Source organism: Mus caroli, unplaced genomic scaffold (assembly GCF_978045245.1).
Source record: "Mus caroli unplaced genomic scaffold, Mus_caroli_1 scaffold_2, whole genome shotgun sequence".
Taxonomy (NCBI): domain Eukaryota; kingdom Metazoa; phylum Chordata; class Mammalia; order Rodentia; family Muridae; genus Mus; species Mus caroli.
The window spans coordinates 59704984-59732227 of NW_028227257.1; the positions used below are offsets into that span (position 1 = coordinate 59704984).

A 27244-nucleotide genomic window follows, 5' to 3' on the forward strand; every position below is an offset into this window, starting at 1 on the left:
AAAAATAAAAACACTTGTTCAAGCCAGACAGTGACATATGCCTGACTCCCAATATGTGGCAAGCAAAGGCCAGAGGATTGTTGAATCCAATTCTCTCTCCATCCTGAGTAACTGTCTTCTATAAACAAACTCACTACTTATTGACCACACCGATATAAAATTAGCTTTTCTCTCTATGTTAGAATTTAAGCTTAAATTACCTTAAGCTTTTGTGAGTCAGACAGCTGGAATGCTTCTATGTTGTATGTGTTAAGCTAAGAGTATTTTTTTCTGTTGCTTGAGATTCATATTGGAGCCACATTTAGTTGAAATTAGTTTATTTTTACAGCTTGAGTCATTAATAGAAGTAAAAATTACAAAACCACAAAGAATATTGATAGTGTCAAAATAATGAATATGTTTACACATAAAACACACAAGAATTCATACAAGGAAAATGAATAGTTAAAAAAAATTGAGATGAAATACAAATAAAGATTTTACTAACTTGGCTAGGTGATGTTCAAAACCTTAACACCACTCTTTCTTTTTTTTTTTTGGTTTTTGGAGACAGGGTTTCTCTGTATAGCCCTGCTGGCTGTCCTGGAACTCACTTTGAAGACCAGGCTGGCCTCGAACTCAGAAATCTGCCTGCCTTTGCCTCCCAAGTGCTGGGATTAAAGGCGTGTGCGCCACCACTGCCCGGCTCTGCCTTGGCTACATATAGGAAGTACCAAAACAAAAAATTCTAACCTTTTCCACGAAGACTCCGTTTCTTCTCCATTGGTGCTCAGCGTTTACTTCCTAACACAACCAGGTTCAGTGAGTGCTGCCAGGAAGAGTTATGAGACTCAGTGTCCGCACACTCACAGCAGTGACTCAGCACAGCAACTCAGATGTCACGTTTGTTAAATGCCGTCTACCACCAAAAGTGTTAGGGAGGAGGTGCTCTGCAAGGCCAGGGACCAGTACCAAAGGTACAAAAGTACCAAAGGATGTTGGTATGGACCAACATCCTAGGCTCTCAGAAGGAAAGAAAGTATCCCACACAAACTACACTGTACAGTCTGTTCATACCAAGCCCTTCTCAGGCTCCTATTACATAAATTTCTAGATGGGTCAGCCAAGGAACCACCACTTTATGAAGTCTTCAAAGGGTTACAGTCCTGGTATGTAGCTAATCTACAATCTCACAGGAATAATCCGACAGTTTCAGATTCAGAACATTCCAATTCAGAAATGTTTTAAAAAGATGTAATGCTGAATCATAGAACACAACCTGCTGTATGAAGAATGCTCAACTCACTTATAATAAACTATCATACATATAGTTAATCTTTTTGTTTGTTAGTAAAACAATTTTAATTCAATGTGAGTGCTCTGCTGCACATACATCTGCAGGCCAGAAGAGGGCATCAGACCCCTTACAGATGGTGGTGAGCATCCTGGTGAGCAACCTTGTGGTTGCTGGGAATTGAACTCAGGACCTGTGGTAGAGTGGCCAGTGCTCTTATCCCCTGAGCCAACTCACCAGCCCCACAGTTATCATTTTTAAGCTTCACTGAAGAAAGAGAGTGAAAACATGTAAAGAAGTGAAACCATATGTACTCCAATGTGCTCGCTCTCTCACACGCGCGCGCGCGCACACACACACAGACTTTCATTTCTCTATTTTTGTGTGTATAGGCACATACATATGATGACACAAGTGTGGACACCATAGGATCGAGTATCTGTGGGAATCAGCGACCCCCTTCTGCTAATGTGGATCCCAGGGACTGAACTCAGGCTGGGAGGCTCGAAGTAGGAGCTTTTTCCCACTGAGACATCTTTCTGGCTCCACTATTCCATTAATATTGCTAGCAAGAAAAACTATCAATATCCCTGTCACAACAATCTAGAGACGGACTTCTTTGACTACATGTAATTAATCGAAAGTAAAGATGACATCACTTGGCCCTGGAAGTTTCGGTGTGAGCCTTAGGGAAAAAAGGTAAAGGAGGCACTATATCAAGTTCATGAAGATGACGTTCTTCAGTTAGCATTTTGGGGATATACAAGGAAATTTCTGTTTGTAGTTCTCGCCACTTGAGTATATTCTCTGCCAGTTCTTCTGTCTTGTTCACCAAAATATCCATCTTGGCTAAAGCTTTGCTCTGTAACATTTGAAATAAAGAAAAATAGAAAAAAAAAACCTGTCATTGATTACAGAAATAAATACTTCAAAAATTAGCATCAGATCTTTTTCTATTCCTTTAGTGCTGGAGCAACAGCTTGGCTGTAAGAGTATACTTGCTGCTCTTCTGGAGCACCTAGGTGTGATTCTCCCTCCCTCCCTCCCTCCCTCCCTCCCTCCCTCCCTCTCTGCAATGTGAGTATACAAACATACACACATTTTAAAATAAAAAACAAAAGTAAAAACCACAACCTTCACTACCAACAAAAAATGCAATGGCTCCCCAGTATTCAGAGAGTAAAGTCTAAATTCTTAGTCTATTGGGAGGCTGAACCAGGAGCACTTTGAACTCAAGGCCTGCCTGAATCATATAGTGAATGCATGGTCGCTCTATGCTAAAAAGAAACTGCCTAAATAAATAAATAAATAAATAAATAAATAAATCTTTTTCTTAAGTTTTGGTTTTTAAAAACAGGGTTTCTCTGTGTAACAGCCCTGGCTGTTACAATTAATAACAATTATAGGTGCTAGTCTTTCTTTTATGTTTCATGATTTTAATAATGACTAACTCAAAGTGAAATAAGCCAAGTGAAGAAAGACAAACATGATAAGGCTTGTCTTGTATGTATATTCTATATTTGAATGGTCTATGTTTCTGTGGGAGACTGCAAAGAGGAAGGTGAAGGGCTGGGGGTGAGAGTGAAAGAGTAACAGTCCACGTGACATACAAACAAAAAGCGGCTTTATCTGGAGGAGGCGAGAGGGCTAGGAGAGCAGGATGGAGGAGATGAGAGAGGACAGCCCCAGAGGAGAACCCACTAGAGCAAAGGTTAATCACATATCCATATGACAGTGTCGTGATGAAATACATTTCTCCTTAGGAGCCTGAGCTACATGAGACTATCTAAAAGATAAAAACAGAGAGCAGCTATATTAATGATACTCACCATTTGCTTTAGGTTTGCGTCTAAATGAGGGCTATTTTTAACTGTTTCAAGATGGGTTTCAAATTTCTCAATGAAAGTCACAGCCAGATCCAACATATGTACCACATATCTGAAAGAGAGTGTTATATTTTGAATGTAAATTTATCCCACAGGCTCCTGTGTTTGAACACTTGGTCCCTAATGGGTGACGCTGTTTGAGGACTTATTGGAGTTTTGGGGTACTGGTAGATGTAGATCACTAGGGACAGACCTTGAAGGTGTTCTCCAATTCCTAATCCATTACGATGTGAAGAAGCCATGCTGTAAGTTGTTGCCACCACAGATGGAGTTGCCCCATTGCCCCAGCCACAGGGTTTTTCCTACCATGTTGGATGTATTTCAAACCTCTCTCTAAGTTGCTTCTGTGAGGAACTCTGGGACAGAAAAGTAATACAGGGAGAAAAACAGTAACTTTTCTTCTCTAGTAGTTTCATTTCTTTTCCTTTAATTAGGACTGTTAATTTTTTTTGGTTTGGTTTTTCTTTTTTTTTTTTTTTTTTTTTTGGTTTTTCGAGACAGGGTTTCTCTGTATAGCCCTGGCTGTCCTGGAACTCACTTTGTAGACCAGGCTGGCCTCGAACTCAGAAATCCTCCTGCCTCTGCCTCCCAAGTGCTGGGATTAATGGCGTGCGCCACCACCGCCCGGCTGGTTTGGTTTTTCAAGACAGAGGACTGTTAATTTGAAATAAGCAAATCTAATGAATATAATTAACCTTTTAATGGAATTATCAGTAGTAAAAAAGGTTCTTCTCTTTTACTTAGGGCAAAACTTAGGCTGTCACACAAACAGAAAAATGGAATAAGCTAGGCATCATGGTATTCATCTTTAATCCCAGCAATCAGGAGGCAGAGGCAGGTGGATCTCTGTGAGTCCAAGGCCAGCCTAGTCTACAGCCAGAGCTACACAGAAAAACACTGCCTCAAAAGACCCAAAAGATTTAAAAAAATAAATAAAAATGGAAAGACACATATTTATGATAACTAAAATCTAACTCGATGGCACGTCTTGATTCCCAGCATTTGGGAGGCAGAGGCAGGAGGATCTCTGTGACTTTGAGATCAGCCTGGGCTACAGAGTGAGTTTTAAGCCAGTCAGCACTACACATTGAGCTCTAAGGAGAAGGACGGAGGAGGAGGAGAGGAAGATGGCCCTCAGTGGTTGGTACTAACCATCGCACATAAAGCGACTTCCCTAAACAAAACCTTAGACTGCTTCAGATAGCTGAGAAGACACCAGGGATAAATATTACATTGAAAATATCACATAATTTTTCTGAATCTGCATTGGTAAAATCTTAAAAGTCATTACTCAGCTCATCTTTTGCTGTTGTTCTTTGTTCTATTTTTAAATCACTTGCAGGAGACTGAGATACATTACTGTAGAGGTAAGTGCAAAGTCCAAAGTCCAGTGTTTAGCATCTTCAACTAGACAGCAGATTTGAAGCCAGCCTATATAAGACCTTGTTTCAAAAACAAAAACAATTGTTTCCAGGTTTTGCAACCCTCTGATCCCCATCCCCTCTATCTTTTTAAGAGGGTCTTGATATGTAGCTCTGGCTGGCTGTACTAAAACTAGCAACTAGCTCTGTAGACCAGGCTGGCTTCAAACTCACAGAGGTCCAGTCTTTGCCACTCCAGTGCTGGGAGTGTGTCACCATGGCTAGCTTCAGTTTTTAATTCTCTTATGGCTTGGGTTTTCTCGAGATAGGGTTTCTCTAGGTAGCCCTGGCTGTCCTGGAACTCACTCTGTAAACCAGGCTGGCCCTTTCTTTTTACCAGTTATATTTAAAAAAGAAAGGACAATTTCCAGTTTAACAAAGCAACACTAGTAATGTTAATAAATACAATCAATAAGACATTGTTTTGTGACTTATGCTACAACATAACTGCCAGGCTAAACAAAAGCTACCTTAAAAGGGCATGCATAGGGCTGGAGAGATGGCTCAGCGGTTAAGAGCACCAACTGCTCTTCTGAAGGTCATGAGTTCAAATCCCAGCAACCACAACCATCCATAATGAGATCTGACGCCCTCTTCTGGGGTGTCTGAAGACAGCTACAGTGTACTAACATATAATAAATAAATAAATATTAAAAAAAAAAAAGGCATGCATAGTTCTCCATTTCCACTTCTTGGTCTAACCTGTGATAAACAGCTTCCAATGGCAAGTTCTCCTGGCACATGGGTCTCAGCAGTCTTTGCCTGATGGCATGCTTCTCTTTTAGCACTGCTTCCAGATGATTATTCATGCTTTGCAGAACATCACATTTCTCAACTACATAAACCAGAGACAGCAATCACAGTGAGCAACGGGAAAAGTATGTTTAAGAACTGTTAAAAATGTCTTCTTGGAGACTGCAGAGATGGCTCAGAGGTTAAGTCTACTTGATGCCTTTCCAGAGGACCCCCACCTAGGGGATGGCACTATTAGAAGGTGTGGCCCTGTTAGAGTAGGTATGTCACTGTGGGTGTGGGCTTTAAGACCCTCATTCTAGCTGCCAGTATTCTGCTAGCAGCCTTCAGATGAAGATGTTGAACTCTCAGCTCCTCCTGCACCATGCCTGCTTGGATGCTGCCATGTTCCCGCCTTGATAATAATGGACTGAACCTCTCAACCTGTAAGCCAACCCCAATTAAATGCTGTCCTTTGTAAGACTTGCCTTGGTCTGGTGTCTGTTCATAGCAGTAAAACCCTAACTAAGACAGAGTCAGATCTACTCTAAGCAACAGAGATCCTTATCTCAAAAGCAGATAACAAACAAATTAACCCCATAATCTCTGTAGACATCCTTCTTACTACTGCTTTCTTTAGTAACACAAGTTTTATCTTCATTTTCGACTATTTTCTTTTATGTTTTTTACCAATAACCAAACTATAGTACTAAATTACTTCCTGTGTTCTCTTTCTTTCTTTCTTTCTTTCTTTCTTTCTTTCTTTCTTTCTTTCTTTCTTTCTCTCTCTCTCTTTTCTTTCTTATTTTTTTTTTTTAAGATTTATTTACTACATGTAAGTACACTGTAGCTGTCTTCAGACACTCCAGAAGAGGGCATCCGACCTCATTACAGATGGTTGTGAGTCACCAAGTGGTTGCTGGGAATTGAACTCAGGAGCTCTGGAAGAGCAGTCAGCTCTTAACCACTGAGCCATCTCTCCAGCCCCACTTCCTGTGTTTTTCAAATCTACTTTTTATTTGGTTTTTAAATCCAGTACATATTATATGGCACATGCCTTTACCTGCTTAGCTAGCTATATAGCACACATCTTTGAGTCTTAAAACTTTATTCCAAGAACATTCTCTTACATAATTACAGAATGTTCCCAATTCAGAATTTTTTTCCTCAGGAATTATATTCTTTTTAGCTCTTTTTTCTTCCTTCCTTCCTTCCTTCCTACCTTTCTCTCTCTCTCTCCCTCTCCCTCTCTCTCTCTTTAAACACTCAATTATTAAACTACACCCCCAGCCTTTCCCCTCAATATTTGTTAATTCTGTGTATATGTGTGTGCAAGTCTCACAGTGGTCATATGGAAGTCAGAGGGCACGTTTGCATTTGCTGTCTTTTACCTTTTACCTGTCTCTGGGTGCCAGTGTTTGAACTCAGGTTATCAGTCTTAGTTGAAAATGTTTTTACCCACAGGGTAAACTGCTCCACCTAACTGGCCCAACTTGTTTTGCTCCATTTACTATTTGTGTGTGGGTACATGCACACATGCTACAGCACATGTACCATGTAGATCCTGTGGACTAAACTTAGATCCTCAGGGTTGGTGGCAAGGATCTCTGCTTCTTTTTTTTTTTTTTTGGGGGGGGGGGACTTCGAGACAGGGTTTCTCTGTGTAGCCCTGGCTGTCCTAGAACTTACTCTGTAGACCAGGCTGACCTCGAACTCAGAAATCCGCCTGCCTCTGCCTCCCGAGTGCTGGGATTAAAGCATGCATCACCACTGCCCGGCTGGGCCTCTGCTTCTTAAGATACCCTTTCAGCTTTGCTTTGTCTTTTTAGAGACAGTTTCCTGTGTTCTAGTCTGGCATCAAACTCATTATTTAGTCAAGGTTGACCCTGAACTTCTCACTGCCTCCACCTCCCTAATGCTCGGGTTAAAGGTATGTGCCACCAGACTATATATGGAGTGTTAGGAATTAAATCCAGAGCCTCACACTTGCCAAACAAGTTCTCTACCAATTTCAGCTATATATACAGCACTTTCAGAAAATTTAACACTGATCTTCTGTCTTTGAGAAGTTACTATAGTTTGGAAACATTTGAGTGTGTCCCACAGCATTTAGGTATTGACAGCTTAGTCTTCAGTGTGGTGGGTTTGGGATGAGGGTTGAACTTTCAATAGGAATAGGGAGCAATTATATCAGTGAGGGCAACAACCTTGTAAAGAACTTAGTGCAACTAATTTTCAAGACCCTTTCCTGCTAGGTATAGTAGCACATGACTTTAGTCAAAACATTAAGGAGGCAGAGGCAGGTGGATCTCAGGGGTTTAAGACCAGCCTTGTCTAGTCTTCATAATGAGACCTTGTCTCACAATAAACAAATAAACAAAACCCTTCCTGCTGCAAAGTGCTATTATTTTACTACTTTTTAAAAATGAAAAGTGTTGCTTTTATGTGTATGTGTATGAGTATGTGTATGAGCCAGTGATCTCAACAAATGAGCCATCTCATTCTTCTTCTTCTTAAACTCTGCTTGTTTGAGCTTCAAAGCAAAACAAAAAACATAAACAAAAACTTAGGGGGGCTGGTGAGATGGCTCAGTGGGTAAGAGCACCTGACTGCTCTTCCGAAGGTCCAGAGTTCAAATCCCAGCAACCACATGGTGGCTCACAACCATCCTAACGAGATCTGGCGCCCTCTTCTGGAGTGTCTGAAGACAGCTACAGTGTACTTACATATAATAAATAAATAAATCTTAAAAAAAAAAAAAAAAAAAAAACTTAGTTCTGCCCAGTTTCTGATTAGTGGTTAGGGTGAAACCGATCCCTGGAGTCTCTGAATTCTTGTCCTGCAATATTATGTCCCTTCTTGTCAAGACCTCCAGTGCTAGAATGGCATCACTACAGCGAGCTAACGTGAGCTAACGTGTCCCTCCAAACCTCCAAACCCATGAGGGAAGTAAATCTTTTTTCCTTGTACATCATTAAGCTCCAGATTAGCAGAGAAGCCAGTCAGGCCATGTCTGTATACTGTTTCCACTAGTCAATCAACTGGACTGGTTCATGGCTAGCTAAAGCTACATAGTAAGACCCTGCCTAAAAAATGAAACAATAACCCTGAAAACATGTTAGGGCATGTCAATGGGGCAATACCTGGGAAAGATTATGACATTAGAATTCTAATGCGTGGTGTTTATATGCTGGTATAATTCAAGAGCAAGCTGAAATCTTAGTGATTGTTCTCTTAAGCAAACTTACTCAAATGGGAAGGATGAATAAGATCTGCTGTATCCTTTTCTAGCTTCAAAAGTTCAAGTTCCAGATTGTTCTACATGAGGAACAAAAGTAAACTTTAGCTCACTCAGAAAACGTCCTAAAGTTAGAATCTTAAAACACTGATAAAAATGGACAAGCTACAGAAACATGGTACAAGACATAAATATATTCCTTAAATGGGATGGAAGGGTGCTTTATATGATAGCCAGGAAAATCGTTGGAGCTTTCATTTTGGTATCTTGACTTCCTGTTCTACAATTAACTAATAGAACAAGCCCCTATCAGCCATGCACTAAACATTGTTTTAATTGCAAAAGAATACTATTCAAAAAAATTAAGAAGTGTTTTGTTTGGTTTAGTTTAAAGTCGGGCATCAAACCCAAGGCCTCTTGTAGCTAAGCACCCACATTTTCTCTAAAATACAACCCAGCTTATACCACACTTTTTAAATGGAGAAGTAGAAGTGAAAAGTTCATAATTTACCTGGTAGATTTCAGCTTGAATATCTGAGATCTGTTGTAATCTGGAAAAGTTCACAAAGCAAGGAGCCATCTTCTTAGATACATCTAACATCTCCTATTGGTAAACAATCAGGGAAAGCATAGAAGTTACAAAGTTAGCACACCGAGATACAACACAAGGGACTAAGAACGATAGTATGTTCACAGCTGCAGCTAACAGAAAGAACATATTAAAATCTGTTTTTATTTGATCTTGATAAGGACTCATGCAGCCCAAGCTAGCCTTGAGCTTGCTGTACAGCCAAGGATGTCCTACAACTTCTAACCTTCACACCTCTATTTCCTAAGTGAACAGCATAACACCATGTTTGTGTGTATGTGTGTGTGCGCACAAGAAAGACAGACAGATACACACATATGCAGAGAGAGAGAGAGAGAGAGAGAGAGAAGGGGGAAGAGAGAGAGAGTATGTTTTGCATATCTGTGTGCTGATATTAAAGGGATGTCCCACCAGTGCCTAGCTGGATTAAATTTTTGATAGTCATAGTGTCACTCTCCATGATCCATCTGTCCTCTGTACTGGCCAGATAGGATAGTTAAAAGGAAATGTGTTATGAACAACCACCCCTGCATCTTTTAGGTCCTTGATTGTGGTGCTAATTTCTGCAATTCCTCCTAGGATGTAATACTGTCTTTGTTTCACTATTTTTCCTGGTAGAGGCAACTTCGATGTCTTCCATTTGGCCTTTCAAAACATAATAGCTCTCACTCCACAAGTCAGGAAACCAATATGGGAATTCTCCGACTTCTAAGTATATTTATCCCAAATATACATTCTGGAACTGGGGAAATAACTACAGGATAAGTTTGGGAACTCACTGGACCTAACAGTGAGTTGGACTTCAGCCAAAACTCCATTAATCACCTGACCTCCATAAGCATTTAATTTTTGGGCTCATGCTTCCATAGAGTCTATGAGTCTATGACTATCTTGACAGACAGCATGGTTGCAGACAGAAATAGCATGGGAGCAGAAGCTGAGAACTTACATGTTGAGAGACAAGCACGAGGCCAAAAGAGCCTCCAAGCCCACGCTCAATGACAAATACCCTCCACCAAGACCACATTTCCTAGTATTTCCCAAACAGGTGAAAGAAATCCTTCCATCAAATGGGTACTAGGTATTCAAATATATGAGTCTATAGAGGCCATTCTCACTCAAATCACTACAGTATACATATGATTAAAATCAGATGCTATAGGAAGGAATACGGACACTAGAAGAAAAGAATGTTTGACCTAATCTATCAACCAAAGTAGAGAAACAGGACTGGAAAGAAAGCTGGCTTGGCATTTAAGAGCATTTGTTGTTTTTGCAGAGGACCCAGGTTCAATTCCCAGCAACCACATGGGGGCTTACTCCATTTCCACGGGGATCCAATGCTTTCTTCTAACCTCCATGGGCAACAGGCATGCACATGATACACATACATTCATATATATAAAATAATCATTTACAAAATAAATATATCTTTTTTAAAAAAAAAAAGAGTAGAGAACCACTCAAACCATGCCTGTATGTAAACAATCCTTTTGAGCTCAGGCTATAATCTAGGACCTTTGTAGTGGTCTGCTTTCAATCTTGACGCTGTATCTCTCTATATTCTGTGTTATTCCTTCCCTTAGAATAAAGCTGTTTTCAATTCTTTAGATAAGAGGCCAGGAACCTAAATATTTCTAGCCCAGACTCCAATAGTAACATATTGACTAGATTGGGTTAGACTGGCTAGCCAGCAAGCCCCACCTGTATCTGGCCCCTAGCTCTAGGACACACACCGTCACATTCTGCTTTTACTTGGGTGTTAGGGATCTAAATTCAGCCCTCCATGACATTTTGATAGGCAATTTATTGATTAAACTACCTGTTTTATTCGGTGCTTTGGATCAAGCCAAGGGCTTTGTGTGTGTGTCCTAAGCAAGTACTCTATCAACAAGCTACATCCTCAGCCCATTTACTTTTTTCTTTTAAGGGTTTAGCAGGGCATGACTGTACATGTCTTTAATTCCAGCACTCAGAAGGCAGAGGCCTGGATTTCTGAGTTTGAGGCTTGGTCTACAGAGAGAGTCCAGAATAGCTAGGGCTACACAGTGAAACCTTGTTTCAAAAACAAAACAAAGCCGGGCTGTGGTGGCCCATGCCTTTAATCCCAGCGCTTGGGAGGCAGAGGCAGGCAGATTTCTGAGTTGGAGGCCAGCCTGGTCCATAGAGTGAGTTCCAGGACAGCCAGGGCTATACAGAGAAACCCTGTCTCGAAAAAGAAAAAAAAAACAAAAAACAAAACATAAAACTGGCTACTGTGTGTTACCTGGCAGTAGGAAGATAACCATAAACCAGCACTGTACAGTGCCTGAGGTCATCGATGGATACCTTTCTATGATTTAGGAACTTGTATTCTCTATCAACACTTTCAAGGACACCCAGTCTCAAATGTGTTAACTATGAAATACTCCAATAGTTTTATGACAAAAGAGAATGGCACAATGCAAGGTGAGAATACTGCGCAATGTGGTAGAAAGAAAAATGGGAGGAGTGAGGAAGGGCTATCTGAAGAGAACTGTGCCGGCTCCTGGGAAACCAGTTAGCCAGGGCCGCTCACACACTCGAAGCAATGCTGGGTCTCCAAGAAAAGGCCAAAATCTTTCACAGCGTAATGCCATCACAGTTTACCCTCATTATTTTAGCACTATTTATTTAGAGACCGAGTCTTGCTGTGTAGCCCTAGATGGTCACTATCCCTGGCATTACAGGTGTGTACCACCATGCTGGGCCGTTAACAACTCACTTTATAAGATGATATGGCAAAAAGGAGAAGGTGATGGGATCTAATTCTTCCAGCTTGCTGAGAGATACTGGAAGATTTTTTAGTCTTTTTAGGTGTTTCTTTTTTGTTTAATGGAGAGGTCTCCTCACTCTATCCTAGGCTAGCCTTGAACACTGAGCCATCTTCCTGCTTCCAGCTCCTAAGGCTCCCAAGTCTCTCGTGTCGACCCTATCTGGCTGTTTAGGTTTCTTAAACACTTTAGGACGTATCTGAAGTCTCTACTAACTCTCATACAGCAAAACCAAAACCCAAACAAACAGGAAAACCAAGGGGCCAGAGAGATGGTTCGGTGGTTGAAAGCACTGACTGCTCTTCCAGAGGACCTGGGTTTAATTCCCAGCAACCACAAAGCAGCTCACAACTGTCTGTAACTCACATTCCAGAGAACCTGACACCTTCACACACACAAGCAGGCAAAACACCAATGTACATAAAATAAAAATAAATTATTGACAATTTTTTCCACCATATCTGCTCTGCTAATTTCTACAGATGAATTAATTAATTTTCCTCCACTTCCTTTTGGTATCAGTTTCCTTCCTTAAAGCTTAATGTGCTTGATTTCTCACTCCCTCATTTCCTTCAGCCATTTGCTGTTATCTCCTCACATATTCAATTTCTCCCTTCGGTCTACCTGCTTGTATATACATGTCTAAAACAGTCACTTCTTGGACTAATCTTTATTCTTGCCTCAAAATCTTTACAGTGCAACAGCATACACAGACACACAGAGACAGACAGATACACACCTTTAATAGATGCTGCCCTAAAGTGTCTCCGCGTGAGTTTTGTACTCGGGGCCCCAGATATGTTTCAATAATTCCCATTATCAGGAGTTGTCGAAAATGCTTTTTAAAGTACCTACCATTCTTTCTTTCTCACTGTCCCCCACTCTACAATTTAGAGCAGTAGTTCTCAACTGAGTGACTCGCAACCCCTTTGGTGAGGTCAAACTTCCCTTTAACGGACCAGACATGGGTCGCCTAAAGACCATCCGAAAAGACAGATGTTTATGTTAGGATTCGTAACAACTGCAAGATCACAGTTATGAAGTAACAACGGAAATGATCTTGTGGCTGGGGGGGGGGGGGGTCAGCACAACTTGAAGAACTGTATTAAAGGGTCGCAGCCTTAGGAAGGTTGAGAAACACTTGTTCTAGAGGTAGTATCACTGGAAGAAAAAGAAAGTGGAGCGCTGTTCCATCTCCCACAAACCGGCCTGGGATAACCCGCAGGCACTCAAAACAGAGTGCTCAGTCACTCAGTGCACCAGCCACTCAGTCCCTCACACTCGAAAAACCCACGGGAGTATGGTCACGGCCGCAGTCTCCAAGGGTCACAGTCCTCAGCTGGCTCACTCACGCCCGCATAACCAGGACCACCACCTCACAGCAGAATTCTGTCGCCACCTTGATGACGCCATCGCCGCCCCCACGTACCTTAGTGACTATCCCCGAAGCTACCAAGTGGTTCAGCAGTAACCCAGCTGCAGTCTGCGAGGACGCTGGGTCCCACAGGTTGGCGGCCGCCATGGCTTCCGCACACCTCTGGAACTGGCGCGAGGAGTGAGGGGCAACACCGCGAACAGGCGCGCGGTTTGATGATGTCACAGGGCGTTCCTGCCCGGGCGGAAGCCCTGGGAGCGCGTCTCAGGCGAGCGCGGGTCCCGGGTGTTCCCTGGCGGAGTCTTCTTTGCACTGAGCGGTAGGAGGCGAGTCTCAAGCTCCCTGTTCCGGCAGCAGCTATCGGAGGCTCTCTGGCCCTTAGCTCTGCTGCCAACGCATCAGGACCTTGTGGTAGCGCTGCCTGCTCGCCTGCTTTCTCCTTGCCACTCTTGGGCTGGCCCCAGGGAAGTAGGGATAGGCAGAAGGTGACAATTGGGACAGGAGACCCAAACGGGAGATTTAGCGGTGGCTGTATGTCTAGACTAGGCGGTGACAGCTATGCTTCTTTTCCTGCAGGGAACTGAGCCGTGGCGCTAGGATGGGTAACAGTGCTCTCCGTGCTCATGTGGAAACAGCGCAGAAAACTGGTGTCTTTCAGCTTAAAGACCGTGGTCTGACCGAGGTGAGACCTGAGGGGACCGGACCTAGAAACTAAAAGGGCCAGGGTTGGCGGGGTGGCGAAGACTATTGGTGCAGGATTTTTCCAAACTGTGAGCTCCTTTCTCCAGTTCCCCTCAGAGTTGCAGAAGCTGACAAGCAATCTTAGGACCATCGATTTATCCAACAACAAGATCGACAGCCTACCACCTCTGATAATAGGAAAGTTCACTCTGCTAAAGAGCCTCTCCCTCAACAACAACAAACTGAGTATGGAATTTGTGTCTGGGCAGCTTTTGCTAGTAATCAGCAGTTATGAAGGGTGTTTTTCCTGTTAGATGATTTTTGTTATGAAATCAGTTTAGGGGATGCAGAATGTTAAGAGTACTGAAGCTTTAATCTCTTGTAATTAAATCTAAAAGCCTCCTTGGGTAGTATAATGATTATTACTAGGTTAATTTGGAACTGGAAGACCTTTGGGAATCGATATAAACAGTTATCTAATTTCGGGGCAGGGTGGAATGGGAGGATCTTTTAAACTCCCTCAGATCGTTTTTAGAATATAGCTAAAAGGAACCCCTTATACACATACACAATTTTCTGCATTTTGATGGCTTCTTAACCTCCTAGTTTGTGAAACCTAAACGTGACCTGTGAGAATTCTATGTAAGAAGTCAGACCTGGTGACTTAGACCTGTAGCCCCAGCTACTCAGAGATTGAGGCAGAAAGATCTTAATTTCAAGGCTATCCTAGACAACTTAATGAGATCCTGTCTCAAAAAACAAGATGAAGCAGGCTACCATACTGTCTTTTTATAAATGTCATTAATTCTATCAGATTTTTTTTTAATTTCTTCTTCACCAGCTGTTCTACCTGATGAATTATGCAATCTGAAAAAACTAGAGACACTAAGTCTCAACAACAATCACCTGAGAGAGCTACCATCTACCTTTGGGCAGTTGTCAGCCCTGAAGACGCTGAGCCTCTCTGGGAATCAGCTGGGAGCATTACCACCCCAGCTTTGTTGCCTGAGACATCTAGATGTAGTAGATCTCTCTAAAAACCAGATTCGGAGTATACCTGACACAGTTGGGGAGCTGCAGGCCATCGAACTCAATCTCAACCAGAACCAGGTCCATACTTTGTGTGTTGTTGTTGCATTTATGGTCTTCTGATTTCCTGTTCCTTAAACGATAATCATGGAGTTGGATATTAGAAGCTAAAAGATATATAAGGTGAACTTACTCCGATGCCCAGAATCATGGAGTGGGTTGATAGTGGCTGTGTAATGGTGTTGAAAGTGTTTTGAGGAAGGTAGAAGAGAGTAACAGGGTGAGATAATTACACACACACACAAAAATTAAACCTATCAAAGGTTTTACAGATATTCATTTTCTTTTCACACCCATTATTTAGTGAGGAGCCATGTCAGGGTGATATAGTGTAGGAATGAGACCTATACCCATAGGATCTGAGAGTCAGACGTCAGAAATTGTTGAAAAATCCCTAAGTGATAGCTGTTCTGAAGCTAGGTTATAATTGGACAACTTTATATGTGAAATGTTTGTTTTGAAGCTCCTTGGTTAACATTAGCATGGAGATAATGCTCTGCTTCAGATATGAGGCACAGTGATGAGACATTTGCGATTCAGTAGCCTTAAGTTTTTAGCATTTATGTATATGTACATTATGTATGTATATTAGCTACTATGTTCATGTTATTACTGTGCTAAATTGTAGTTAGCATAATATTCAGCCTTTGAGGTTGGTTTTGTCTTTTTCCTGAGATTTCTAGGAAAGAACTGTCGTTGGTATTCGTTGAATTATTCCATATTCCCTACTACTAGACCAGTTTCTCAGACCGTACTTGGATAACCTGGGGACCTTAAGGTCACCTAAGTGTTTGATTTAGTACATGAGAAGTCTAAGAATCTGCAGAATCTGCATTTTCTGTTAAGTTCCTAGGTGATGGTTTGAGATGCCAGTTAGTCAACAGAATTTAGTGACCAGAATTTAGTTTTAGTGAAAACTGTAGATACACAGCTGTATTCGAGATTAGTACACAGGACTGTTGATGCAGATTTTGAAGTCACAAGTGAAATGGTTTTAAGAATGATTGTTTTCTAGAAGGTTGTAAATGTTAAATAGGAAGTATTAGGAATTTATTTCTGCTTGAATATAATTATAAAGAAATAAAACGGGTGGTGGTGGTGCATGCCTTTCATCCCAACACTCAGGAGGCAGAGGCAGGGAGATCTCTATGAGTTAGAGGCAAACTTGGTTTACAGAGCAAGTTCAAGGACAGCCAGTGCTTCAGAGAAACTCTGTCTCAAAAAACCAAAAAGAAAACAAACAAAAAATGCCACCCCCAAAAAAATTTTCAGGAAAAATTCAGAAGTCATGCACTAGAGGGAGCCTCAAGCAATGGGTAGTCCAGGCAGATGCAGCAGTGTGGGAAGCATGACTTTGGCTTCAGCCACAGAGCAGAGTGGTAGGGATCAAGATGTTCATGTGGTTGTTTCTGCGTGGCAGCTTGCTGGTAAACTTTTTCCTTAAACTTACATTATTTCCTACAATAAATGCACAGTGCTTTTATTATTGGTTTTTATTTCTGAAAAGCTACTGGTAACCTTCAAATAATTTGGAAGTGGAGGAGTAACAGAAGGTATGTTACAGGCTTCTGTGCGAGTAGGTAGTGAGAAAACGGAGGCGGTAAAAGAAAAACTAGGACACAGACAAGAGCTGTTTCAGTGTAGTAACGTGGCCATTATGCTCTGTCCTTTTACTGTTTGGTTGTTGACAGATCTCTCAGCTCTCTGTGAAGATATCCTGCTGTCCTCGCCTCAAGGTCCTCCGGCTGGAAGAGAACTGCCTTGAGCTCAGCATGCTTCCACAGAGCATCCTCAGTGACTCCCAAATCTGCCTGCTTGCTGTGGAAGGCAATCTCTTTGAAATAAAGAAACTTCGAGAACTAGAGGGTTATGATAAGGTGTGTATTAACATCTTTTACATTTCTAGTGCCTGCTCCAGAGAAAAAACTAATGAGATAAACTTAAGTGATGTCTACAGTTAGCATTTGACAAGTTTGTTTTGGAGGTAGCTCTAAGACTTGGCCAGACTGTATTGTGCCAAGTGACTTTCTCCACATATTGCTTATCGCACTGCATCTTTTGATGTTTCCTAGCCCCCCCCCCCAAAAAAAGGGAAAAATTAATGCACTTTAAGTAGATTTTGCCAGGTTTGGAGCAGGGCTTTAATCCTAGCACTTGGGAGGCAGAGGCAGGCAGATTTCTGAGTCCAAGGCCAGCCCGGGGCTACATAGTGAGATTCTGTCTTGAAAAGGAGTTAGTTTTGTATGAAATTAATCAAGTCAAATTAAAAAGAAAAAAAAAAACATAAAAACCTAAGTCACAAAGTATCCTTGTGGGGGGCTGGAGAAATGGCTCAGGAGTTAAGAGCACTGACTGTTCTTTCAGAGGACAATTCCTAGCACCCACATGGCAGCTCCCAACTGTCCATAACTCCTGTTGCAGGGGATCCAACACCCTTACACAGATATACATGCAGTCAAAACACCAAACTACATAAAATAAAAATAAATCATTGAAAAAAAAAGATTCTTAATTTGTCTACACCAAAATACCATGTGTATATTTTTCTTTCATGTTTTTAGTACATGGAGAGGTTCACAGCCACCAAGAAGAAATTTGCATGATATTCTCCAGGATCATGGGACGGACTTGGAACCTCTGTTGGAATCTGACTGAGTCAAAGGCTCCTGATGTTGGATACACTGCAGAGAACATTTTACTTAATGGCTTTTTCCTTTTTCGGACTCTGTCAGATAAGCTGGAGGGAAGGGATTTAGGAGACAGGAAGAACCCTTCATCTTGAGCCGTGTAGGTCATGGCCAGTGTTGATCTTCAAAACTATCAGTAGTTGGGCTCTAAGGAACCTGCTGTTCATGCAGGGAGAAAATGCTGCTTGTTAATAGAGGGACCCATGCCATAGATTGAGACTTTGTTGAGTTTGCGAACTGTCAGCTTTCATAAAGTCGGTCCCCATCACCTCTGTGTTAATACTTCATATTTTTTATGAAATTCTAATTTGTGGGAAACGTATGACTAAGGATGAATGCGTTTGTTCTGGTACACTAACTCAATAGCAATTGTTTACACTTGGAACTTAGGATGTACCTAAATATGTAGCTGTCTTGAAGAGAGCACCAACACAACAGCCACTGAGAATGTTCCCCAAGGCTGCAGTAGCAATTTTTTTTTTTTTTTTACTATTGCAGGTGCCTTATTGGTAGAAGGCTCTGAAAGAGCTAAAACTATATGCAAAAATTATACAAAATTTTTGTTTTTAGACAGGTTTTTGCTATGTAGCCCAGGCTGGCCTCAGATTCAAAATCTCCCAACCTCAAACCTCTCCCCTTCCCCACATGCTGGGATTATAGGCATGCACCACACTCAGCCTACTTGTAGGATTTTAGATTAATTTTAATAATCAAGATTTTCCTGAAGCTTTGTTAAAAATCATGTGCTATTTCTGGTAATTCCTCCCCCTTTTGTATTTATAACTGTACTAATCAGATTACCTTCAAGAAAACCATTGCTACAATATTTTAAAATAACTTATGTTTATCAGTTATTCTCTAAAGGAGAGAATATTCTAAATAAAATATTTTTAATGAACTTTGTCTGGAAGTAATGTTAATTAAAGAACTTTTAACCTAACCTCCATGGAGGTCCCAACACACCCTCTCTCTTTGCTCTCTGAAAGTAAACTGGGTACCATTAGAAAAAAAAAAAAAAAATCTCGAAAAACCTAAAAAAAAAAAAAAAAAAAAAAGGGAAAAAGAAGCCTGTCTCAAAAAAGCCAAAAAGTAAGTCAGCAAAGAGAAAATTGGGATATGTTTCACACTCTTGTTTGGTTTATGGCAGTGAACACCTTTGCAGCCATGCAGACATTTCTGAGGAACTGGGAATTGTGCTTAAGAGAATGTGAAGGTACAGAGATAGGATTTCAGAATGTTACTGGTAAGAACATCGTGAAGCTATAATAGGGATTGTTTTCTGAAGTCTTCTGTCTGAACAGTGCCTTTCACTAACAAATCTGAAACTATAAATAACTTACATGTGTTCATTTGTGCTCCCCTCTCCTGTAAGACTCGTTAAGAACCACCTTTTTCTTCAGTCTCATTTGTATGTCCAACCACACCAAATTATACTGTTCCAGAACGCCATCTCTCTTACATGGTGCTGACCCGTACCTAAGCTCCTTCCCTTAATCTAATCCGAATTAGCTGCTCCCCCATCTGCTGATAGAATACTTTCCACATCCTATATTTATCTCTCTTGCTAAACTGAAGTGCTTGAGGTTAACAAAACATAGAGAACTCAGAGATAAAAAGTACTTGTCCTTACAGAGGACCAGATTCAGTTCCTCCACCTCCATGGAGGTCCCAACAACCTCTTCTGGCCTCTGGGCAGTAGGCATACATACATGTGCTACACATACATACATGCAACCTTAACACTCATAAACAAAATCTTTTTAAAAAACGAAACAAACCTACCCAATATGCCTTAAATTTTAGTTTGGAGTCAGCCAGTACATGGAGTTAGGTCACAGGCACTGTACTTGGAGGAATCAACATATAGATCCTTTGCTACTTAATAGCTTTCTGGGCAACTTACTTTCATCTGTAAATATAGGGAATACCTCTCACTTCTCAAGTATGTATTATAGAGAGAAGATACATAAAAGTGACACAGCAGGAACTCAATGAAACAAGCCATTTATCTTATCTATAGAGGAAAAAGAAAAGACCAATCAACGACTTCAGGATAAGGAACCTGAATATCAATATGAGAAATAAATTAGGAACCTAATTAGGATAACTGGGAATTTTAATTAAGAGCATCCAGGAAAACGGCATTCAAATAGCTTTTCCTTTTTATTTTCATTACATTTTTATGTATATGTGTACACAAGCTTGCATCCACTGCAGCACATGTGGAAGTCAGAGGAAAACGTTTAGGAGTTGGCTTGCTGCTTCTACCATTTAGGTCCCGGAGGAGTTCAAACTTGGGTTGTCAGCCTTACCTGCTAAGCCGTATTACTGGCCATTTTGGGTTTTTTTTGGGTGGTGTTTCACATATTCCAGGTTGTCCTGGAAGTGAGCCTGAGGATGACCTTGGGACCCTGATCCTCCTACCCAGGGCTGCCTTTGGAGGGCAACCTCCACACCTTGCTGACATGGTAGTACAGAGCTGAATCCAGGAGTTTTTGAATACTAAGCAAGCACTTCGTGAACTGAGCGGTTCTACATCCCCAGTCCTAAAAACTTAACTTTATATGCTCATAATAAGATGTTTAACTTAATAGAAGAGTCAGAATCCATATGTGATAAGGAAAGATTAAGAATTGACTGAAGAGGGCTCGAGAGATGGCTCAGTGGTTAAGAAAACTGCCTGTTCTTCCAGATGTCCTGAGTTCAAATCCCAGCAACCACATGTTGGCTCACAATCACCCGTAATGAGATGTGACGCCCTCTTCTGGTGTGTCTGAAGACAGTTTCGGTGTATTTATATATGTTAATAATAAAAAAAAAGGCTGGGCAGTGGTGGTGCACGACTTTAATCCTAGCACTTGGGAGGCAGAGGCCGGCGGATTTCTGAGTTCCAGGCCAGCTTGGTCTACAGAGTGAGTTCCAGGACAGCCAAGGCTGTACAGAGAAACCCTGTCTTGAAAAACCAAAAGATAAAAAGTAAAAAAATATAAAAAAAATTAAAAAAAGAAAGAAAGAAAGAAAGAAAGAAAGAAAGAAAGAAAGAAAGAAAAAGAATTGACCGAAGAATACATTAAAACTGAAGAAGGGATGAAATAGGTACAGCCATATAAGTTAAGATTAAGATTAAATTTGGGCTTTAAAATTTTTTAAAATGTAAAAGTTTGAAGTTGGGTGTAGTGGCACACTTAATTTCAGTATCTGCGGAGTAGCAACTGGTAGATCTCTGGGTTTGAGGCCAGCCAGCTTTACATGGTGAGACCCAGTTTAAAAAAATAAAAAGTTGCCAGGTGGTGGCGGCGCACACCTTTAATCCCAGCACTTGGGAGGCAGAGGCAGGCTGATCTCTGAGTTTGAGGCCAGCCTGGTCTACAGAGTGAGTTCTAGACAGCCAAGGCTACACAGAGAAACCCTGTGTCAAGAAAAACAAACGAAACAACAAACAAAAAGTTTGGTAGGAGATACTAGCTCTTATCTGTAATCATAGGTATTGTATTCAAGATCACTATACTAGAAAACAGACCAAAAATAAATCCCAGGTGACTCCAGCTTGTATTTACTTGCTATCGTATCTCAAAAATAATGCAAGTGGTGCGCATGATGGTTCAGCAGGCAAAGGCGCTTGGTGTCTGCTTCTTCGCTTTTTCTCTGGAGAAGAGGAAACCTAAGATCTTTGACCAAAGAGAGCTCCCTCCAGTCTAGAGAAAATGGCCATCGTTTACGACAGTTACATTTTATAGGCACTGTTCTAACAATTTTTTTGGTTGATTTTTTTTTTTTGGGGGGGTGCTGTTTTTTGACACAATTTAGGCTGGCCCACAACTCACTGGGTAGATTGATTGTGCCTCAGGTTCCCACATTTTGGGATTACCAGTGTGGCCTCTGAGCCTGGCATATTCTAAGAAATTTCTGGGCATTACTATTTATTAATTCCCATTTACAGATATGGAAACCAAGGCAAAGAAATAGCATACATTCACACCAGCCAGCAAGAGCAAAGGGTTGTTTTGGTGCAAATTCTAACCAAATATACCTTGGATGACACCTTTTGGTACCTACCGTTCCTTTAGACAAATCAGCATGTTTTTAAGGAAAGCACTTTTAGGTACAGCACAATCCAGTGTTTTGGATTTAGCCTTACCTCTTACATTCAGTATCTTTACCTGACAAACTAACCGCTCTGACATGGAGTGCTTCTTTGATTTTTTTTTTTTTTTTTTTTTTGGTTTTTGTTTTTCGAGACAGGGTTTCTCTGTATAGCCCTGGCTGTCCTAGAACTCACTTTGTAGACCAGGCTGGCCTCGAACTCAGAAGTCTGCCTGCCTCTGCCTGCCTCTGCCTCCCAAGTGCTGGGATTAAAGGCGTGCGCCACCACGCCCGGCATTTCTTTGTTGTTTTAAATACTGTCCTCTTCACCCTCTGAATGTTGGTAGGCTTCATCTATCTTCTTCAATAAGTGACTTGTAATTCTCACTCAGAAATACTCAGTAGTGTATTTAAGTTCAAATGACTAAGATAAATAATGTCTAGAATGGACTCATAGCAAACCATAGAAACTCCTGTAAACACTTCTGGTAAAAATTAGAAGAGAGCTAATACAGCTTTCTATTGGAGTGCTTGATGTATGGACATTTGCTTTATTTAATGTCAACAAAAGCTGATAAAATGATTGCCCCCACAAATAAGTCATAGAAACATTACCTATTTGAAAGAACAATATCATTAATTATAAAATTTAATTGTAAGAATAAAGCAATGGTTATTGGTGAAACCAATCTACTTTAGTAGCTCTAAAGTGTACAGATGCTAATTTTTAAACAAATGTGACAAATACCATTTCAGCTTTCCTAACACTTCAGGATCTACATAAACTTGATTCTGTGCGTAAGGCAGAGAGAATGGCAGTGCGGTCATCAATAATCCAAAGGCATAATTTTCCAGACAACTTTTAGTAGCAAATTATGACTTTTTAAATGTTTAAAACTACACAAAACTCAAAGCAATCTATTTTTCTACCTGAGATCAAAACAAGTTTTTTTCATATCTAAACATAATTCTTAGTATTGAGGTAAATCTGAATTCACATGATACACTGTAAAAGTTTTGCAAAAACTTTGAGGAAATCTCCTATTTCATGTGTGTGTGTGTGTGTGTGTGTGTGTGTGTGTGTGTGTGTATCTTTTAAAGGCTACTGTCAACTTCATGAAGTTAACAGGCCTACATGCTATGACTTATTGTGTGAGAATAAAAGGCACTCATTTATATACTGTTCCTGCATGTGCAATATGAAACTGGATCCAAGAACCTATGTATATACACACACATCACTATGGGTTCAGAAGTGAAGCTCACTTCTAGAAAACTCATAGTATTCTCCTTTGGAGCAGAAACTGAAAAACAGTGATGCAGAACAAAACACATGTGTGAAAGCTCCCACCCCAAGCACTCGTCTGTGTTTTTGTGACCTGTAGTTTCTTTAATGAGTCAGCTTCATTTCCTATTCCTTCCTCTTGCTCTTTACCACAAAACCAAAACCAAACCAACCAACCAATAATAACAAAAGCTACTTATACAGCTGCCTCTTTCATGGCTCTTTGGCAATGCTTCCAAATCTTGAACGCAAAAGGAAGCTATATGATGAGATGAAGAGACGGTGATGTATGGAAAGAAGCCTATGAGAGTGACTGAGAAAGACTGTAAGGAAGCCTGAGCAAGAACCTACCCCCAAAAGACAAAGTAAGAAAGTAGAGAGGCATTCCTCCTCCGCTCCTTCTCACAGCCTTTCAAACTCTGAATAAGAAATGACTCAGCGGAGCTAGAGAACTGAGTTAACAGGCAAAGAAGTACAGCAGGGCTTTAGCTATCAATGAGTTTCTTTGCTCTTGTATTGGCAATGTCAATTCGATTCTTGTTGGTATCAGCCTGAAAAAAAAAAGAGAAATAAGCATCAGCCTCTGTTCACAAAACAACCCATTTTGACACAAGTTAACCTGGGGGATTCAGGTGTAGCTCTGTGGAAGGGTGTCCACCCAGCATGCACTGGACACTGGGCTCCATTTCACAGCACTGCATCAAAAGTGGCATCATGGCCTGTGCCTATAATCCTAGCACTTAGAAAGAAGAGGCAAAAGGATCATAAAAGCAGGGTCTTCCTCAACTACACAGTGAATCTGAGGCCAGCCTAGGCTACATGAAATTCTGTTTCAAAAATCAAGTTTATGGAGGCTGGGGAGAAAAGGAAAAAAAAAAAATCAACAAATTTAATTTTAACTGAGGATATAGCTCAGGGGCAGAATATATGATTTGCAATTCTATGGACATATATTCACTCCCAAACACACACACACAAATACACAAAGTTTTATATATTTGGGACCTAGATATGGGCGTATACCTATAATCTCAGCACTCAAAAGGACATGGCAAGAATATCATGAGTTCAACACCAGCCAGGGTTATAGTCAAACTGTCTCAAAATAATAACAGAAAAGAGGATGAGGATATATAGTTCAGTGGTATTTTACTTGGCTGCCACACATGAGGTCCGATATTCAGTCATCAGTGCAACAAAAAACATAGTAAAATTTGATTTTTTTGAGACATGGTTTCTCTGTGTAACCCTAGCTGACCTCGAACTCACAGTGATCTGTCTGCCTCTGTTTCTCAGAGTGCTGGGATTAAAGGTATATGCCACCAGACATCAGCAAAATTTAATGAATGTGTATAGGTGTTTTGCCTGCATGCATGTCTGTGTACCATGTGCCTATGGAAGTCACAAAGAAGATGATGGAACTGGAGTAAGCCACCATGTGGGTGCTGAGAAGTGTTTCCCAGTACTCTGGAAAAACAAGTGCTGCCCTGCCCCCCGACACCCCAGGGTTGCAGACACACAGCACCATGTCTAGGCTTGTATGTGAGTACTTAGGGTCATGCTTACATGGCAAGTACTTTCCAACTGACATCTCCCAAGCTTTTCTACTTAGTTATTTTTTGAGACTAGATCTTATTACCTGGGTTGGCCTTGAGCTTATGAGTTCAAGTGATCTTCCCAATCCTCTGGAGTGGCTGGAATTACAGGCATCAACACCATGTCCAGCCCATTTTCGATGCAAAAAAGTATGGCAAGAATGCTCTCTGAGCAGGAGTCTCATTTGGAGCTACTGTAGCTCTGACCAAAGAGACTGAAATAACTTTGCCAAAGATCTTTGGAACAGATGTACTGCCACCCACAGAAGCATATAAATTAAAATGATGTGTAATCTATACCTAAACCCAGGGTTCAGCATTATAAGCATCTTAGGAACCAAATGGCTCTAGTTCAGGTGCCAAAAGAGGTCAGAGGGTTTCAGACTCCTTAAAGCTGGAGTTATAGGCAGTTGTGAGCCACCTGGCCTGGTTGCTGGGAATAAACCAGATGCTCTGTAAAAGCAGTGCGTGCTCTTAATCACTGCACCATCCTTCCAGCCACAAATGACCCTGTTTTTAATCTATACCATACAAGAACAAGTCTACAGAATTGATTTTTGCTGCTGACTCCTGAAATGAAGCTATAGACTCTTACTACTAGGCTATCTGTGAATAAAACAAAAGTAAAAGCCAACGCACACATAAGCGTTAGGAGGAATCTACTCGGTACATGGTTTGTTGGTTGGTTTTGAGATAGGGAGGTTTTATGAAGCCCTGGAAGTCCTGGGATTCTCTATGTAGACCAGGCTGGCCTCGAACTTAGATCCATCTGCCTCTACCTCCCCATTGCTGGGATTATTAGTTTGTGCTATAAGACTCAGGTTACTCAGTACATTTGTTTGTTTGTTTGTTTGTTTGTTTGTCTTTCAAGACAGGGTTTCTCTGTATAGCCCTGGCTGTCCTGGAACTCACTTTTCTTAGCTTCATGTACAAAGTTTTAAGCTATATGTCATTCCAAGCTGTGCCTTTACAATAAACCACTGCTATGAGCAAAATAGCAAGATCACTTTTGAAATGTTCATCATCAGCACTGTTCTGAGTAGACTGCATTTTCTCTCTCACAAGCATCTCTCGGAGATGTTATTACTCAAGATCACTGGGTTGACTTTCATTTTCCTGTGGGTTTCTTTTTTTTACCTTTTCTGTGATCTTCTGTATTTGCTGATTTTGAGCATCAATTTCATTGCCCATATCCAGAGCCATGTTCTTTAGGTTGCCTAGGATGCTGCCCACTTGAGTCAGGTTCTCTTCCATCTCATCTTCTCTGGCATCATTAGTTATACTATCAGATAAAAGAGAAAGTTAAATCAGAACTTTTTGTTAAGTTACAAATGGACTAAATCTAGAATTATTATAAAAGTAAGCAATCAAAATGATGCTTAACATGTAAATGAAATGTATACTACTAGAAACAGTCTATACTGAAAGAAAGGTACAAAAGAGAAAAGGAAAGAAAAAAGAAAAGAGAAAGAAAAAAAGAAAAGAAAGGAAGAGAAGAGAAAAAAGAAAAGAGAAAGAGAAAGAGAAAGAGAAAGAGAAAGAGAAAAAGAAAGAGAAGAGCAAAGAAAAGCTAGGCAATCAAGTTGGTAGTGGGCAGACTAGCAAGATGGCTCGACAGGTCAAAGTGCTTGCTGCACACACCCGATGACATGAGTTCATTTCATGGAACCCAAGTCAAAGTATGAGAGAACCTCCTCTACAATACTGCATCTGACCCCCTCATACATGTTATGGAATTCATGTGGACTCGTGCTCACATACACACACATATAATAATAAAATAAATTCTTTTTTTTTTTTTTTAAAGCTTTGTTTTTCTTTTTTTTTTTTTTTTTAAGATTTATTTATTTATTATATGTAAGTACACTGTAGCTGTCTTCAGACATTCCAGAAGAGGGCACCAGATCTCGTTGCGGATGGTTGTGAGCCACCATGTGGTTGCTGGGATTTGAACTCTGGACCTTCGGAAGAGCAGTCGGGTGCTCTTACCCACTGAGCCATCTCACCAGCCCTAAAATAAATTCTTAAAATCCAAGCATGGTGGCACTTACCTGTAATCATAGCACTCAGAAGGCTCAGGCAGGAAGAGAAACATAAATTGGAGAACAGCTTGGGTTACATAGACCTTGTCTCAAAACAACAGCAGCAAAGGCCAATCAAGGAGAGTATGAGAGCCGCAGAGAAGACAACTAACATACAACCCTAAGACACTGTATTTTCCAGCATGGTTGAGGTACTTGTTTATGGTAATACATTAATTCTAACACTCCACTCCAAATCTTCCCAATCAGGGAAGTATATAGTCCTGGATGGCTTAGAATTCATTGTGTTTCTTAGACTGCCCTTGAATTTGCCAGCCCTCCCACGTCATCCTTCTGAAGTGCTAGGATTACCTGGAAAACAGCTTGTTTTGTTGTTATTTTTCTTCACTCCAGATGGAGTCTCCCCTTGACTGACCTATAACTTCTAGGTTAAAGCATCCTCTATCTTCAGCCTTCAAGTCAAGCTGAATCTTTAT

General features: G+C 40.9%; 3 protein-coding genes across 11 annotated transcripts in view; 1 reads left to right on the forward strand and 2 right to left on the reverse strand.

Moving 5' to 3' along the window:
• Positions 1-1888: 1888 nt before the first annotated feature.
• Haus2 (HAUS augmin like complex subunit 2) lies at positions 1889-13623 on the reverse strand. 3 transcript variants are annotated; one of them, XM_021156154.3, is made up of 6 exons: positions 13361-13623; positions 9062-9154; positions 8561-8630; positions 5283-5415; positions 3103-3211; positions 1889-2135 (listed from the first exon to the last, which is right to left on the reverse strand). In XM_021156154.3, the coding sequence occupies exons 1-6, from the start codon at positions 13451-13453 to the stop codon at positions 1929-1931; spliced, it is 705 nt and encodes a 234-aa protein (XP_021011813.1). In that variant the 5' UTR covers positions 13454-13623; the 3' UTR covers positions 1889-1928. The 3 variants fall into 3 exon arrangements, with proteins under 3 accessions (XP_021011813.1, XP_029330278.1, XP_085690663.1); XM_029474418.2 differs by lacking the exon at positions 13361-13623 and adding an exon at positions 13226-13327; XM_085834537.1 differs by lacking the exon at positions 8561-8630 and having other exon boundaries at positions 13361-13462.
• Positions 13516-18031, forward strand: Lrrc57 (leucine rich repeat containing 57). Of its 5 annotated transcripts, none has more exons than XM_021156150.3 (6): positions 13516-13574; positions 13883-13988; positions 14095-14233; positions 14829-15097; positions 16768-16953; positions 17638-18031. In XM_021156150.3, exons 1-6 carry the CDS (start codon positions 13522-13524, stop codon positions 17677-17679), a joined length of 795 nt encoding a protein of 264 aa, XP_021011809.1. In that variant the 5' UTR covers positions 13516-13521; the 3' UTR covers positions 17680-18031. The 5 variants fall into 5 exon arrangements, with proteins under 5 accessions (XP_021011809.1, XP_021011808.1, XP_085690662.1 ...); XM_021156149.3 differs by having other exon boundaries at positions 13522-13625; XM_085834536.1 differs by having other exon boundaries at positions 13540-13632.
• A 3923-nt stretch (positions 18032-21954) lies between these two features.
• The window catches only part of Snap23 (synaptosome associated protein 23), a 35710-nt gene continuing 30420 nt past the window's right edge, over positions 21955-27244 (reverse strand). For all 3 annotated transcript variants that reach the window (XM_021150316.3, XM_029474091.2, XM_085834538.1), the window contains 2 exons: positions 25864-26008; positions 21955-23682 (listed from right to left, as the gene is read on the reverse strand). In XM_021150316.3, the coding sequence (XP_021005975.1) occupies positions 23617-23682; positions 25864-26008 (211 nt within the window). In that variant the 3' untranslated portion in view covers positions 21955-23616. The remainder of the gene's footprint in view (positions 23683-25863; positions 26009-27244) is intronic.

What these genes read in the sequence shown, in the direction of transcription:
- Haus2 (XM_021156154.3), bottom strand. Translation starts at nt 13,453, where the DNA reads ATGGCGGCCGCCAACCTGTGGGACCCAGCGTCCTCGCAGACTGCAGCT. An exon ending in TTGGAAGCTGTTTATCACAG is followed by an intron (nt 3,212 to 5,282) that starts GTTAGACCAAGA and finishes ACTCTCTTTCAG; the next exon opens with ATATGTGGTACATATGTTGG. An exon ending in ACGCAAACCTAAAGCAAATG is followed by an intron (nt 2,136 to 3,102) that starts GTGAGTATCATT and finishes CAAATGTTACAG; the next exon opens with AGCAAAGCTTTAGCCAAGAT.
- Lrrc57 (XM_021156149.3), top strand. Translation starts at nt 13,522, where the DNA reads ATGATGTCACAGGGCGTTCCTGCCCGGGCGGAAGCCCTGGGAGCGCGT. An exon ending in AGTCTTCTTTGCACTGAGCG is followed by an intron (nt 13,626 to 13,882) that starts GTAGGAGGCGAG and finishes CTTTTCCTGCAG; the next exon opens with GGAACTGAGCCGTGGCGCTA. An exon ending in AACTAGAGGGTTATGATAAG is followed by an intron (nt 16,954 to 17,637) that starts GTGTGTATTAAC and finishes TCATGTTTTTAG; the next exon opens with TACATGGAGAGGTTCACAGC.